The 17,238-nt window shown below is 31.5% G+C and overlaps 1 protein-coding gene and 1 long non-coding RNA gene across 2 annotated transcripts; both read right to left on the bottom strand.

Moving 5' to 3' along the window:
- Positions 1-101: 101 nt before the first annotated feature.
- LOC103845490 (P-loop NTPase domain-containing protein LPA1 homolog 1) lies at positions 102-6,772 on the bottom strand. Its single transcript, XM_009122362.3, has 8 exons — positions 5,102-6,772; positions 4,828-5,008; positions 3,879-4,195; positions 3,692-3,773; positions 3,185-3,586; positions 2,396-3,112; positions 2,208-2,321; positions 102-1,980 (listed from the first exon to the last, which is right to left on the bottom strand). Exons 2-8 carry the CDS (start codon positions 5,002-5,004, stop codon positions 1,612-1,614), a joined length of 2,178 nt encoding a protein of 725 aa, XP_009120610.1. The 5' UTR covers positions 5,005-5,008; positions 5,102-6,772; the 3' UTR covers positions 102-1,611.
- A 3,886-nt stretch (positions 6,773-10,658) lies between these two features.
- LOC103845489 lies at positions 10,659-17,232 on the bottom strand. Its single transcript, XR_001956680.2, has 2 exons — positions 13,017-17,232; positions 10,659-12,863 (listed from the first exon to the last, which is right to left on the bottom strand). It is a non-coding gene; the product is annotated as an uncharacterized LOC103845489 (long non-coding RNA).
- Between the last annotated feature and the right edge of the window lie 6 nt (positions 17,233-17,238).

Here is a 17,238-nt window from a genome sequence, read left to right as displayed (position 1 = left end):
CCAAGTTCTAGATCAAAATCTATAATTCCTCTAAATCAGAAATCAGAACAACATATTAATTTGGTCATATCGAATACTGAATGTACATTTCTAAGTTTTGCTTTTTGATACATTTGGTTATGGAGTTCATCTTACGTTAAAGCTAATTTATAGTTTAGCTCAGTTGGGCAATTTAGTATTTGATTAAGGCGTTTGAAAGAAAAATCCTAATCGTCTTGATATTATGTCCTGTGTTCTATCACAATCCCCGCTTGGAATTAATAAAAGTTTTTTTTTTTTTTGGAATCAATAAAACTTTATATTTCAGAGATAGTTAAACAAACAAAAATATATCCAAAATAAAGTTGTGAATAAAAATCCACTCGTGGTCTGTTATACAACATTGCATACATTGCTCGTACACTGCTTGACCTCAGCCACATATACACATAATTCCATTTTTAGGTTCATTACTCAACATTTAAGATTTTTAAATCTTGAATCTAAGACATAACCAGGGGCGGAGGTAGTAAGGTGGTAGGGGGGTCAGCTGACCCCACCTAAATAAAAAAAATTATGTGTTTTTCTTGTATAAATTTTGTTTGTGACCCAGCATAAATTTCTAACTGACCCCACAAATAAAAATAACGCGAAAGACAAAATAATCAAAGAATTATTTTAAATTATTTTTGGGCTTACTTCATTTTGGACTCAGTTTTAATTTGAATCCACTTTAATATGAATCCACAAATTACTATCTAAAATGTCAACAAATCTTTTACGTTTATTGTTTTATTTTCTTGCTAGTGTTTTTCGTTTTCATATATTTTACTTTTCATTACAAAAAGACAAGTAAAACATGTTTACGTTCTAATTTACTTTAGTATCTGTAGGTCATATTTTGTGTTTATATCAAGTTAGATATGACATGATTTAAACTCATTGAAAATTTAAGATCTATATTTGCAATTTATGTATTTAAATATGTAATTTAGTTTGTTATTCTTAATAGATAATGCATCTGTTCCCAAAATACAAATATTAAAAATGTTAAAAATTATAACGATGTTTTTAATGATGTTTGGTTTTTAGGTGGTTGTATTTATTGTTTATTCAAATAAAATCTAAATATTGTTAAAAAAATTGTGATACAAATAAAGAATAGATGAATTGTAATGTAGGTTATTTTTTTAAAAAAATATGAATAATTTTGTTTTGACCCTACTAAAAAATATTTCTGGCTCCGCCACTGGACATAACCATCTGCTTCGCGCTGCACCACTTTATTTCGACAGTGTCAATCTATGTACTGTCGTTTACATAAAACAGTCAAAACAACTCTGAACCAACTTTGTTTCTGTCAATGCCAGGAATTGTATGTAGAAAGTGACATGAATCCAAGATTTTACTTGTTTGATTTGAACTCCCAAGTAAAGCGAAGTATACACTTTAGTCTTAAAATCTGAAGCAAAGTTAGAATCTAAGGTCTCAAGTCATAAGAAAAAAAGTGCACATTAAGCAACCCCAAGGTTTGAGGCAAGACTATACACACACACGAACACACAAAACTTAAACTAAAGACTAAACCATAATTAATAAACTGAGGAGTTTGCTAGCAACCAAAGCTAAGGATCATGGGGCACCCAAGAGAATCGGATCACCCAAACCCGACCCGCGTTTTCCAAGAGCTGATATGCTTAGAGAACGCTTCCTCATCTTTTCTTTACCCGACCAGAGTCTTGCATCTCCATACTCGCACGTGAGCAGCGACGCACATAGCTCAAGCGGCTCGACCAGCTGCTGATTCGCTGTCTTGAGGAAAAGATCCAAGTTCTGTATGTACTTGTCATCTTTTGTTGCCGGCTTGTGGTTTTTCTCAGACATTACCGCGACCGTATCTCTAGACTCTTCCTCGTCATCTGTCCAGTAGCTTTTGTCTTCCATTGCAAGATCATCGTACTCCTCGTCTGACTTTGTAGACTGCTCATCAACTGAACCCACCTGTAACAATCACACCAACACACTCAATTTACTGAAACACAAGAAAACACGACCGGATTCTGAGCATAGACTAGTGAAACATAGGCCAAAATGGCCCCCACAATTTTTTAAATAAATTACATATAAATTCACAAATTTATATTAAAAATTATTAAAAAACTCTTACTAAATATCCCCTAAAATTTCAGGGTCGGTCTGAAGAAAACCATTTGAAACACACATCTTACCTCTTCATGGTCTCGCTTGTTATCATCATCATCGCTAAAATCTGTATCTTCTTGCTCAGGAGGATCATCCTCCACTTCTTCATCGCTACCATGCACGGACTGCTCCTCCTTAAGCTGAAAATAACATACCATATAAGATACTGAATCATCAAAAAAAAATTCCACATTAGAATCAAACAAGAGTATACCTCTTTGGAAGTTCCTTCAGACATCCTAGGCGAGCTGCAACAAGAAGAGTAATGCCTACTAGCGTTTTCACCCAAGTCCACACTCCCAGCGCGGCTCGTGGCTCCATCACTAGGCCAAGCACTGATCCCAAACAGACCAAACTGAAGATTCACCGGTTCAGCTTTCTGTAAGTATCCATAAACAGGATGCTCCATTCCATTTGTCTCATTACTAAAGACAGGCTTCCCAGTCTCATCAACCTTACCAGCAAGCGGCCAAGTTCTTGCAAAAGTCCCATCTGTATTCAGAAGAGCCATTAGATTCCTAGAAGAGCCTTTTCTTTGGATCAGCTGAAACATTCCCTTGGAACTCAGCGAGTTAGCTGTACACTGGTTCCTATACTCGTCATCTATCACAGAGACGGTATTGGTGGTAGCATCATAGAGCTGTTCTCCTGCTTCTCGCCTACGCATGCAACTGAAGACCGTCGCGTGGATTGCTGCCACGCTCTTGTCAACGTTGGTGTTGTTTATCTTGGGAACTAGATGTTTGTCGGCTCGCTTACACAAGTAGTCTTGTATGGTTCTGATGTTACGTATATACTTCACGTACTTGTTTTTCTCTGGGTCCAAGGTCATGTACTTGGCTCTTACAGCAAACCGTTCCAAATGTTTCTCCTCGTTTGAGATGTAAACCATGAAAGGAACTATTGAAGGATGCTTTTTCATCAGCCCCATCTATAAAAAAACAAGAAGTTAGAATTACTTATTACAAAATGAGATGTGTTACAAAGAGAGAGACTTAATTACCACAAAGTTAAGGCTTAGATGGACTCCTTCAACGACCACAGACTCTTTCCTTTCTTCCCATGAGGTAATGAGCCTATCGAGATTATCAATCACCATTTCACTCTGAGCCTTGAATCCTTCTACAGCCATTTGCTTGTGGCTTAACAATACAGGAGTGGTTGACTGAGAATCTGCAAAGGCATTTGGTTTCTCGTCCTCAAGTAGTGATTTTCCATAACTATCCATCTTTTTGTCTCTTCTTCTTTTGGCTTTAGACTCGGCAACTGCCACAGGGTCGAGGTACTCTCCAGCATGGTAGGTTGAAGCCCAGAGCAGAGGATCCTGCTTCTCATCAACGAAACTTCTCATCATATGACGGATTGAGTCGGTTGATACAACTGTTGTAATCCCCAACCTGCTGCCCTGTTAACACAAGATGCATCATTAATATAAGCTTCTCAAAATGTAACCTAAAATCGAATTCCCAAAGGCTATCTAAAGCTCATAAATAGTTATTATGAATAATACCAAAAGTGCAGAGAGTGTAGATTTGCCACAGCCACTAGTGCCACACAGCAGAACCGTTACAGATTCTTTCCTTTCTCTAATCCTGCATCAAATAATAAGAACTCTTAAGATATGATTATGAGAAGTAAAAGAGCATATTGATATCTTCACCACATAAATGTTTCTGATTAATGGTAAGAAAAATTACTTGCAGGCCAGAATCAAGTCAGCCCTTTGGTCATGACCCACATACTTGTATTCAGCAAGAGCGTCACAGACAACGTTTACAAATGTCTCCCTCAAAACAACAACTGTTGTGCGCTTTTTATACATCTCAAACGGCTTACTTTTGCTCTTATCATCAGCATCATTGGTAGCTGAGAAATTAACTTTGTTAACCTTTTCTACACCATCACAAGCTGAAGGAGCATCAACTGCCTTCCCAAATACAGATTCTTTCCCATGCGAGGGGGAAAGTATTAATGATCCCTCACTTCTTATTAACTCAAAAACCCTGCGGCTAATCTGCTCACAACCAAAGAAAAAAAAAATACCAGGACTTCAGGGTCTATCTTGAAACATAGTGCCTTTATAAGAAACCAAAGACGCTAATGAAAAGACTGAACATAGAATCCAAAGACATGAGGAACATAATACAATTAGATAACATCACACTAATCAAATGTAAACATATTATTCTGTAAAATCAGTAAACAATCCAAATTAGAAAAAACATTGGTAGAATCAAAGTCATGTTTACTTTCAATCTCAAATATTAGTAAAATAATTAATCATCTCATTCACCAAAAAAATAAATATTGTAAGAGAAAAGACATGTCGGTCAGTAAAGCCAAAGTACGAAACTGAGACGACAAAACAACGTGCTTAAAACTTGTCTAAATCCAGACACAACTCTGTTCTAGAATCCATTAAAAGTCCTGACTAAAAATGCATATTCGTTAGTATGAATGATATTGTTCCATCCATATAACTTTTATAATTAAAATAAAAATTAAATGGAAATACTCTCAAACCATTAAAGGACAAGAATAAAGAATCAGAACTCGATGAAAGCGATGTTATCGGAAAATAAATCAAACCCCAAAAAAAAAAAGAATCTGAGAAAAAAAAAGAAAAGAAAGAAGGAGCGTGATGACCTTGAAGGCGTGACGCGCTTTGCATCCCATGAGCTGAAGAGTACTTTGCAAAACCGGACGCGTATACCTAAACGAATCTTTCCAATTCCCGCTTCCGTCTTCTTCGAGAATCGCCGTCGTTATATCAACATCGCCGTCGACCACCACTATGTACATCACCTTCGTCGTGTCCGTCATGTTTCTTCAAAATAATAAAGAAGTTTTTGATTGTGAGATTGATAATAAAACCAATAACATGCAGGAATAAATAATGGATCCATGAGGGAATGCGTACCTTGTTTAGGAAGGAAACAAGCGTGAAGATTAGGGTGCAGATTTGTGAATGTATCAAACGTTATAAGGCGGAGAAGGAGAAGATGTTGTGGCCACTTTGTGTCAGCTTGGTTCCACGGATCGCTTCAGTAAAGCCTCCACGAGTCCTCTCTTTTTAAAGCCCACCTTCCTCTTCTCTCTCTCTCTCTCTCTCTCTCTCTTTTTCTTTTGTCGCGTTTCCTTTACAGATGAAGAAAACTTTTTTTTTCTTTTGTTGGGGTATTAATTTGGATTTTTTTCTAATTCAGACAGTATCTATCTTTTTCCTTTTAAATGTTGATAGATTAACTTTGTTTTTAATTAAATTGCTCCCTACCAAATCTAATCCGCGTCAATACATATTCAGACTTCCGGTTTGCTCTTTATTACAGTCGGTTAATTCTGGTATAAGAACTTTTAGTTAGAACCAGCTTAAGTTACATACCGAACCGGCGAATCAACATGTGTCGGGGTTTTTAATTGACCTTTTTTATTTTAAATTTTCTATAACCAAGTGTTTTCTTTAACTATAACCAAGTTTTTCGCCGACCCCAATTCATCCGGTCTTCGTCAACAATTAATTAGGATCCAAATTTTAAGAGGAAAAGTAGTAATAAGTTTTAAACTAAAAAATTACATACACTATGGTTATTATACTATATATTTTAAAATACATGATCTTAGTTCCTGTAAAAGAAAAACTCAATCCAAAACTTCATGTATCCAACTCACAAAAGTAAACAATCTATAGTTGACAAAAATTAGTGAATAATCTATTTGACGAGTTTGTATTACCAAAATCTGTTCTAAATAAATGTATCATTATATATGATGACCCAATTTCTGGAAAACTTTTTTTGGCTAAATACCAAAAGCATGATCAAAATGGTATATGTGGAAGCACCGAAGCTTATTGGTTAAGGTTTAAAGGCTTCTACACCTAGGTCTGGGATTCAAATCCCAGACTATGCAATTTATTGCAGATTACAGGAAATCCAGGTTTCAAATCCCGGAAAGAGCGCGGTTTATTAAACAATTATGCAGACTACAGCGCGGTTGTCGAATCGTCTATGTAATCTTTCATATATCATAATTGTAAGATCATAATAAATCAGCGTTAAAAAAAAAGAAGATCAAAATGGTATGTTTCGAAAGATATTTTTCCTCTTTATAAAATTCACAAATATGTAACTAAATGCAAAATTGATAATTCAGATTCACTTTTCAGTTTAATCAATCGTTAATTGGTAATGTTAAGTTGGTTTTGTTTTTTTTTTTTAATTATTTCGTAACCACAGATCTTTTTTTCTGTTTTTGTTATCATCAACCAGAACAACAGAAACAAATTAAAATTTGGGACTGTGCACAAGTAGAAATTATACAAAAATAAATCTGTTAAATCATCGTATAATATTAAATCTATTTTCGCCTAGACTTGCTCTCCTTGTCCAAAACATTATGATCTTTCCAGAAACAAAAACGAACTTAACTGAATATTCATTGTCGCATGATTCATCTAATCAAAAACTTAACGGTCTTGACTTTTAAAGTCTTCCTGGGACAAGAATTCCTTCCTTGAATGACGAAAGTCGCCCTAGTTTCCGCCATAAATCATGTGTTCAACCAACGCATTGTATCACTATCAGCTCCTAGATCAAAGGGTGTTTTAGGGAACCACCAATTTTTTTTTTTGATGGGCCTTCTTGATTGCATTTAAAAGCCATCCTGTGGGGCCAGAAAGAAAGAATCAAGCAGTGGTAAAAAATGTAGTACTCATGTGATAATAACAAGGGCAAAGCAGCTGACTGTGATGAGAAAAGGAAAGAAAAAGACCAAAAAGACAAGAATAGTGGCCCATATCGGGTCAGAGGACAAACGTTGCATCCATGAAGGTGACTAAGCGGCCATGACTGGACCCCGTCAATTATTTTCATATTTCTCTCTTGTTTGTAACGGAGCTCCATAAGTTCTTTAATATTAATTTGTTTACAAAAGAAATTTATAAAATGATCAAATGTATTGGTAAATCAATTCATGGCGGACTTTGTTGGTTCTAAACTGGTCCGGCCGGTTAGATTCAGGTGTTCCGGTTTCCTGATAAATTATCTACTTACACTAATTTGTGATATCATATGTAGGGATGTGTTTGAGTTATACGAGCTAGAGCTTTTACCCTATATTGTAATTTTTTGGGTATGAATCTCTATTTTCAGTTTATAAATTCAGTTAAGAAAATGTGTACTTGACGAGCAATACATCACTTTGAGAATTACACAACCTAGGAATCAAATTCAAAGAGATTATATCAAATTTAAGTTATGTTATGTTCCAGAGTCTCAATAGTAATGTATATAGTTGTCGTCCCTATCTTAGCATGCATACCCTTCTCCACTCAAGCTTCTTAAAACACTCCTGTTCTATGTGAAAATTGTATAGTCTCCACTAGTTGGTTTGAAATCTGAATTTGTAATGGGTTGTAATTAATTACCTTATAACATGTAACAGCCCTTTTTTTCTCAAAAAAAAAAAACATGCAACAGCCTTTTGATAAAACATATTGAAATATACAGTGGTGAATTTCCTCCATATATATTTTAAATTAGGTTAAACTTGCGTGCTTATAATATATATCAAGTTTCATGCGTATTGATCCTTTAATCTTCTGAAATACATAGTTGGAGCTTATCTTCAATATATATTTAAATTACCACAAATTGAATTTTTTGTGTCAAAACTTCAATATCTAATTTCCAAAACAAATAGCTGGTTACTTTATTTTGCGGAAAAGGGAACATATTTTTGTACGAACACGTCTATCCAATTATATTATTGCAAATTTTTATATAGCCTAGTTTGTATAGGAAAATAATTATAACTTTTGCTTGACCATCTTTATTTGTTCTCCTGATTAAAAATTAAAACCTATGGGATTCAACAAATAGCCATTGGTTAGGATTATGGTCATTGGCGTACATAACTGATCTTTGTGGAGACCCACCACTAAGTTACAAGTTCACTAAACATGCACAAACGGAGAAAATCTGTATCTTTTGCATGTTGGAACATAAAATGATTTTCTTCTTTCTCAATCTCTAGAAAACAACTTTAAAAAGCTTTAGGTAGTTGAGTTCCATTACATTGATTATACTAGGATAAGACCCGCGCCTTGCGCGGGATTAAGTTATTATTTTTATTATATTTTGGAGAATGAAACAATAGTTTGGCTTCATTTGGATTACGGGTGTTCAATCCGGATATCGGGTTGGTTTCGGTTCGGTTCGGTTTTTTCGGTATTTGGTTAGTAAAATATAACTACTATACTAAATCCATATTTACTTTGACTTTAGTCTTTCACATACTTTTGAAAGATTTCAACTGGACGACTAAATTGATCAGCCAATCTTGTTGTTTTAAATCATTAGTGTTTATATATATATATATATATATATATATATATATATATTATTTAGTTTGAATATTTATTAAATAAAAATTCATATGCGTTATATTTTATGATCATTTGTAACTTATTATAACAAAAAAATAATCTATTGATCACAAAATTTTCATAGTGGGAATATTCAAATTTCTAATAATATATAGACGTTTTAAAAAATTCAAATATAACATATAAGAAAAAATATAAATATTTTTATTATATATTTAATGTGATTTTTTAATATCTTTCAATAATATAAAATTTAAAAAAAAGAACTAAGATACCAAAATTGTTATCAAATATTTATTATTCATAATAATTAATTTTCATATATACGTTAATCATATTAGGTAATTTCGTAGATTCTAATTAAGAAAAGTGCAAAAACAATTTTGGTAGATTATTTATCAATTCGATAGTTAGTTTAATAAAAAATATAATGTAAATCAAGATGGACCAACCTATTTTTCTAAGAATAGTATATTTTATATAGTCATTTATTAAATGAGAATTTATAATCATACAGTTCTATGATCATTCATATCATTTTATAACTGAATATTTAAATCATCGATAACAAAATTTTCAATGTGAAATCTTTAATAAGTTTATAATTTATAAATGTTTTTGAAAATTCATTGAAAGTTTTAATATTAAAATATTTATGTAATCTTATGGTATATAGTATAATCTATATATATATATAAATATATATGTTTTATTATTAAATGATATTTTTTACTCATATGGTTTTAAAATAATGTGTATCTTCTTATAATATTAAATAAAAGTTCATATTAATACAATTTTATGATCATTTGTAACTTATTATGACAAAAAAAAAATTTATTGATCACAAAATTTTCAGAGTGAGGATCTTCAAATTTCTAATAATTTATAGACGTTTTGAAAAATTCAAAATATAACATATAAGAAAAATTATAAATATTTTTATTATATATTTAATGTGATTTTTAAATATATTTTAATAATATAAAATTAAAAAAGAACTAAGATACAAAAATTGTTATCAAATATTTATTATTCATTATAATTAATTTTCACATATACGTTAATCATATTAGGTAATTTCGTAGCTTTTATTTAAGAAAAGTGCAAAACATTTTTTGGTACGTTATTTATCAATTCGATAGTTAGTTTAATAAAAAGTGTAATATAAGTTAAGATAGACCAACCTATTTTTCTAGGAATAGTATATTTTGTATAGTTATTTATTAAATAAGAATTTATAATCATACGGTTCTATGATCGTTCATATCGTTTTATAACAAAATATTTAAATCATCGATAACAAAATTTTCAATTTTCAATCTGAAATCTTTAATAAGTTTATAATTTATAAATGTTCTTGAAAATTTATTGAAAGTTTTAATATTAAAATATTTATGTAATCTTATGGTATATAATGTTTAATATATATATATATATATATATATTTTATTATTAAATGATATTTTTTACTCATATGGTTTTAAAATCATGTGTATCTTCTTATAATAAAAATGTTAAACCATTGATCATTAATTTTTAACATAATAATTTTAATAGTTTTAGTCATTTATTGTCGTTTTTAAAAATTCAAAATATAACATATACGAAAAAATCTAAATTTTATTTTTATAGCTAATTTGATTGTTTAATTTATTTTAATAATATAAAATTAAACAAAAAATGATGGAGGAGATATACATTGTTATCAAATCTTTATTATTATACTCATTAATTATCATATATATATTAGTCATTTATGGTAATTCTGTAGGTTTTATTTAAGAAAAGAAAATATCATATCATATCATTATATCATATAGTTTGACCAACTTATATATCTAACAACATATAAAAAATCGAATGTGGACCTACTTATTTTTCAATTGAATGTAATTGACTACCTAGTTGAGTGCCACCTATGCATTGAGGCCTATTTTAATTAATACAAAATTGAGGTTACATCTTTTCAAATGTTCCTCAATTAATATATAAGGGATATATGCAAATACAACATGTCAGTTTATTTTATTTTATTTGTTAGCATGCACATAAAGCTAAACACAAATGAAATTCTTTTATATTTTCTTAGTTGTTTACAAATTGCCAACTAAGATTCTTCTTGATTGTTATGCCTATCTTGAAATTCAATGTTCAAAGGTAACAAAGCTCGCCGATGAATATACAATGATAAAAATAAGAGTTACTAGATATTAATTACACAAACACTAGCTGCTTCGCGGACTTTATATTTATCTTTTCCATTATAAATTATCTTCTGTCATTTTCATTTTACGAATCTTTGTTCCTTCTTCAAATTGTACTTTCCTAATATATGTTTATACAAAGTTATATGTTGCAATTCAGAATCCTAGTGCCAAAGAGGCTACCACATCTTGTCGACAGCCAAATCATCCAATTTCGCCACAGGTGATCATATTTAAATAACCAAACGATGTATTAAGAAGTGCCGACTCATAAGCAGCCAATTACATAAGCATTCAACTACATCATTCTCTAAACCATAATATTATTGTCAGTTTAAATAAGAAAGTAAACATTTTAGTTCAATTTATTGTTTAGTGTTTTACAAAGGACCGGTAAGTCTGCCTGTATTTAGAAATATTGAAACTTACAAATCAATTAAATTAATTAATTATTTAGTTTCTCTAGTAAAGTATGAGATCTATAACCCAACTTTGTCTATAAAACAGTAAAAATAACTGATTCGATATTTAGGTGTGATATACACTCAATTGATAAGCAAACAAGTGAGAATACAATCACTCTAGCTTATTTTATATCTTTGGTCACTATAAATATCGCTCTAGGCAACTTTATAAGATTAGAGAAAGAAAGTATCACAATCTTAATAAATTCATCTACTCATATTGTAATATACATTTATATGTGAGTGGAGTTTTAGTTAACCAACAAACACATATATAAAACCAACCATACATATTAACATAGATCGGAGGGTTGATCCCCGAATTTGTTGACCAAATTAATGTGTCTGATTTGACGGCGATGGCTTCGGCTGACCAAATTATACATTCCCCGCTATCCCGAGGAGGTCGATGTTTGGTCCGAGTCTATCTAAGCTATATTTTTAATATGGACTTACGTTGAATTCATTTCTTGCATTAGTCTTTGCGGAGATATGCAAATAAGCAAAAAGATACGCAGCCAAAAGTAAACTTCTACCGTAGTGTGTTATATATTAATCAAAACTAAGTTTGCAACTCGAGGGCAGCCGGTAAGACCAAGTTATTTAAATATTTTATTACAAAACAAAAAGTTATAACTAGGGATTAAACAAAGTGTTCTATATAGAATAATATAAGCTCCATGAACATGTGTAAGGCTAATATTAATAGATATAAACTCTTCGCTAAGTATGGCATGTATACTATACTTGGATATTATACATAGAAAAGAGGAAGAAAAGATTTGGGAAAGTTGTTTAAAAATCCAAACCTTTCGCGATAAGTGGAATTAAAAAAAAAAGTAAAAAGAGTTATAACTAATGGATTTTTTTTTGTCAGTATTAGTAATGGATTTATAAGTTGAAGAAGGATTAGTTGGCCTTAATCGAGCTCAAGGGGCGGATAACTGATATCACCACCTTAAACTGAGATAATGATAAGACTTAGAAGCTACAAGACATGCACTTCATGTTTTTCTTTTTTACTTATTCACATCTTGCCTATATAGATATATATATTATGTGAATGTCATTTTCATATGATATGCTTCATATCTATCAAGATGGAAGCTTAATCCAATCGTTTACAAAGATCAAAAAGACGAAATCAAAGTATAACCAGTTTAATCTTTTTCTTTTTGTACCAAAACTTTTTGCTGTATAGATTAATATTTCAGTATGGTCTTTCTTTTTCTATTTGATTTAAAAGTGCTAAACTTCTTTCTTTTTTTTTTTTGAAAATTTCTCATTTCCTTTTCTTCTTTTTGACATTTTTCTTTTCTTTTTACAACTGAACTGTCCATTTAATTAAAAGAATACTACAAATCATAACATGAATCAATTACAAGAATAAGAAGGTAAAAAACAGACACCTACAGAAGATATCTCCATCGCATTAATTCCATGAACACAAAGCCATTCCACAAGCTATGCAACAACATCGAAGGTAACAAGTTCCTTGACCTTGCGAATATCAAACCCAAAACCACTCCAAGGAACACCAAAACATCATTAAAATGCACCAAAGCAAACGCAACTGAACTCACAAGAATCGCACACCAAACCCGCGGCTATCCATAAAAGCATTACCTGAGCAAGTATGACGACAGGTAATTGCAAGATTAGTAACCAAGTAAACAATCTAGTAGCTAGCAACAAGTGAAAAGACACAGTTGATCATCTTGAGCCGCTGTGCAGCGTTCTTTTGTATGGTAACTTTTCAAAAGAAGTAGCCTTCTATACCTGAAATTAGAGCTACCTTTCGTCTCACTGAGCAAAATTTGCAGTCGGATTCAGAACGAGGGAGAAGATGATTAACAACAAGCCTGTGAACTGGCCACATTTTCTTTTCTTAAAGATGCATGTAATCCCAAAGACTCGTTTATTGCCATGACCTAAAAGGAAAGGTAATAGCCAAGTGAACATGCCAGAAGGAGAGACCGACTTATATTCAAAGTTATCCTTAATGTGGTAGAAGAATAAAGCTAAGTGTCTCAGTAACCACATGTAAACTAAATGATCTTTATGAACAAGTAAGAGAATGGTGTTACCGTTGGGATGGTTACACTGACAAACTCAGTAGTGAAGAAAAAGAATATTTATGTCACTATTTCGTCAATACCAGGTGATGCAGCATTGAGCATATCTTCAAGATTCAAGTCCCCTAACTACCAAAAAAGAAAAATGGACTAACATATCTTCCATGACGATTAACAAAGTTTCTCAAACCAGACAATGACAAACTCACACACACCTAACTCACTCTTCAACCAGATGATTCCTAATCAGTGAAAAGAAAGTTCTCATCTTACAACTTCAAAGATAGAATCAGTAAGTAAGAGCAGAAACAGTAATTAAAGTTCGAAATTTTAAACCCAATTCGGATCTGAAACTATAGCTATTCTACTGGAAAGCCTAACTCAAACTCTTGCATAAACATATGAGTGTACCGGAGAATCTTCTTCCGCCGGAGGATGCCGAGAAAGTTGGAGGGAGGGGTTTAGCGAGGTTCTTCTAGATAATTGGCAAATTAAACCACTCAATTTTTCCATACACGCTGGTCGGACCGGGTTCGATCATAAATCGATACTAAACTACCAACAACCGCCAAAAAGGCGTGAACCAGGGATGCTTAATAACCAACCAACTTTTTTGTAGGCGGTGAAGAAAACAGTTTGAGGTTCGGAGTTAGCTTCGGGGATTGCTCAGAAAATCATGTCTCGCTGAAAGAAGCATTTTTTACATGGGCTCATCTTCAAGCCCAATAACAATGATTAGCGACCGACTCCTTTGGATATAGTTAGCCTAATGATACTAGGTAAAGAACTCGTGCGATATCGCACGAAAACTCATTTTTATAAAAATAGATATATCATATATTTTATAAAATATCTGTTGTACCAAATGCTTTCCAAAAGTACACATGTTATAAATATACAAAGAAAAGCACAAATATAACTAAAAGTCATAAATATAAAAACTAAATTTATAAAAAAAATGTAAAACAAAAAATATATTCATTGTTTTAAGGGTGGGTCAGAATCTAGTTTCCGATTAATACTGTGTATCACTAAAGTGATGCTTTTTCATTGCATCTTACCATTTTTCATGTGCTTTTAATATCTTTGAAACACATGCATTTTCTAAAGATACAAACAAAATTTCATTTGTAAGTAGTAAAACTCGTGTGTAATCTTGTAACTGTTTCTCTCTCTCACGACGATCCAAAGAAGAACAGGGAGCACCTCTCATTTGCTCTGACTTTGGGGCTGCTGCCGGCGTTTTCCGTGGCTCCCTTGCCCCTTAATTTTCACTAATTTTAATTTACTTCAATAACTGTGATTGGTGTTTGATCAATTCCATCACACAATTCACTCCTTTTCTCCTCGTATCATTATTGCATCGAACACGTTTTTCAAAATCAATGCTTTCTCTCTTTAATCAGTTGTTGAATTCACAATTTCACGCAGATTCAGTTGCAAATATGAATTTAAGAGTTATCATATCACATCCTTTCAATACAATTGGATATGCAATCTCTGTTGGAGATTCCTTTTTTTATTGAAAGGAAACAGTTACTTTTTCTTATTCCCACAAACACCGAGCCTATTTCTTTCTTTTTTGGGGTTTCGTTTCATTATTGTGACATTGTCTGTCTCTCCCTATGGGATTGTTATCTTCTGGCCTTGAAATAGTGTTTATTTAAAAAAAATCGATCTCTTTCTTTTTTTCAATATTTTGTTGCATCTTTTTCATTGTTCACAACTATTATATATATAGAGACCAAAAATTGCAATGGTTAACCACCAAAGATTGCAATGGTTAACAATCAAAAATTGTATTGGTTCATTTAAACAGTTACAAATATTCATCCAAACTATTATAATAATAATTTATTTAAATGAATAATAATTTATTTAAATGATTGCAAATAATTCATTTAAATGGTTCTAATAATTTTTTTAACAATTTTTTAAAAACATTTAGGTTGAAAATAAATAAGTGGAAAATATAAAATATTTCCAAGTCAAAAGTAGTATTAAACAGAAAAAATAATTTACAGTTATGAAACACACAATCCATAGCAGACATTAAACACACAATACATATAATACTACTTTTGAAAAACAAGTAGATTAGTGAAAAATTAATTTGAAAAATGCATGGGAGAAACTATTTATAGATTTTTTAAAACCTATTTGAATAGTCAAAACCCTTTAATCTGAATAGTCGCATTCTTCTAATACTCACAATTTTTCACTTTTTAAAAGATACTTATGAATAGTCACAACTTTTAGATAATTTTTAGAAGAACACAACCTTACAACATAGAACTTTTAGAAAAGACACAACTCTCTACACTTATCTTCAAAAGACACAACCTTTCAACATAACTAAAGTTCACAACCTTAGGAATTAATTGGAAAAGACACAACCTTACAAAATAAAAATTTTAGAAAAGACACCCTTAAATATAATTGAAAAGACATAAATTAGAAAGATACAATTTTAAAAAGTGAAAACAGTTATAAACTAAAAAGTACCTACCATTAATGGTTATTAATAAACAGTCATAAGTAAATTATAATGAAAAGACATATATGTTGGAATTATTTAAGATTACTAGTAAAGTTGTATACATTTAAATAAAAAAATGAAAACATTCCAATAAATGTGAAAAAAAAATTGAGATTAGAAACTACTGAAGAGATACAACCTTTAATCAAAAGACACATTAATGAACAAACACAACCTTTAACAAAAATTGAGATTCCAAATTTCCTATAAAAGCACACAACCTTTAGAATTAATTGGGATTGCTATTATTAGTAGATTAGCAGGGTCTTAAAAATCGGTTTAGGTGGCAACTCGGTTTCATCCGAAACAATTTTCTTAAATTCTGATTTATATTGATTTCTATCGATTTAAACTGTTCTAAATCGGTTTAAACCGATCTAAATTAGTCTAAATATGTTAAATTAAACAATTTAGTGACATATTTTTTGAACATTGGATATTAGTGACAGATTAATTGGTAACGTTTATAGTAAAAAAATCTAATTATTTATTAAATCTATAAGAATTCGAATAGAAATTTAAATGATATTTATATACATATAAATACTACAAATAATTTCAAGTAGTAATAAATAAAGTTTCTATAAAAATCCTCTGCTGATTAACCAAAAAGGACTCAAATCTTTTGTAATAAACAACAGCTTTGTTCGTTTCGAGATCGCCACGACTGGCGTCAGCGACTAAAAATTAGGCATGATTTTTTTCTTTTCTGGTCGCCGGAGTGTAAAACAGAAGACGCAGCGGCAAAATAATAAAAGAATTTGGTGGTTCAGGTGTCGCTAATTAAAAGAGAGGCTTGTTTATATGTTTCTCTCTCTTCCCAGCGTTGAGAAACCCAAAGATTCTTTCACCAAATCTTTTATTTTTGCCTTTTGAATTCTGTTTTTGTTCCTTTAGTTTTGAACGCTCGTCACCGTGTCAGCTAACGAGCAGGGCTAACATTTAAAAGTTATAAATAAAAATTTAGTATACAAGTTCCTTTCAATTCCTGTTGATCTCATCAAATTAATAAGATTGCAGTAACCTTCTTTAACTCATTTTGTAAGAAAATTAGGAAATTACGAGAAACTGCTTTTTACCTCCTCTCCTGTGTGTGGTGATGGGATGGTTTTCCTCTACATTAATTCTACAACTACAAATATATTAATTGTTCTTAATGATTGGTGAGCCTAAAATTATAATCCCCTTGTACTCTAACGACAAATCATATAACAGTAAACCGAATATTAAAATGAGAAATCGTTATTAAAATAATATCACACTACCCACCACTCTCTCTCAAGGACGGTTAAGAGCATCAGCTACGAAAACTGCTTCCCGTCTTCCTTCACCAAACCCTCACCATCGGTCGCTCTCTTCTTCATCTTGAAGCTTAAGCCAACCTAGC

Source organism: Brassica rapa, chromosome A10, assembly GCF_000309985.2.
Source record: "Brassica rapa cultivar Chiifu-401-42 chromosome A10, CAAS_Brap_v3.01, whole genome shotgun sequence".
Taxonomy (NCBI): Eukaryota; Viridiplantae; Streptophyta; class Magnoliopsida; order Brassicales; family Brassicaceae; genus Brassica; species Brassica rapa.
Note: the sequence above shows the minus strand (reverse complement) of the source record. Positions and strands in the feature narration are given on the sequence as shown.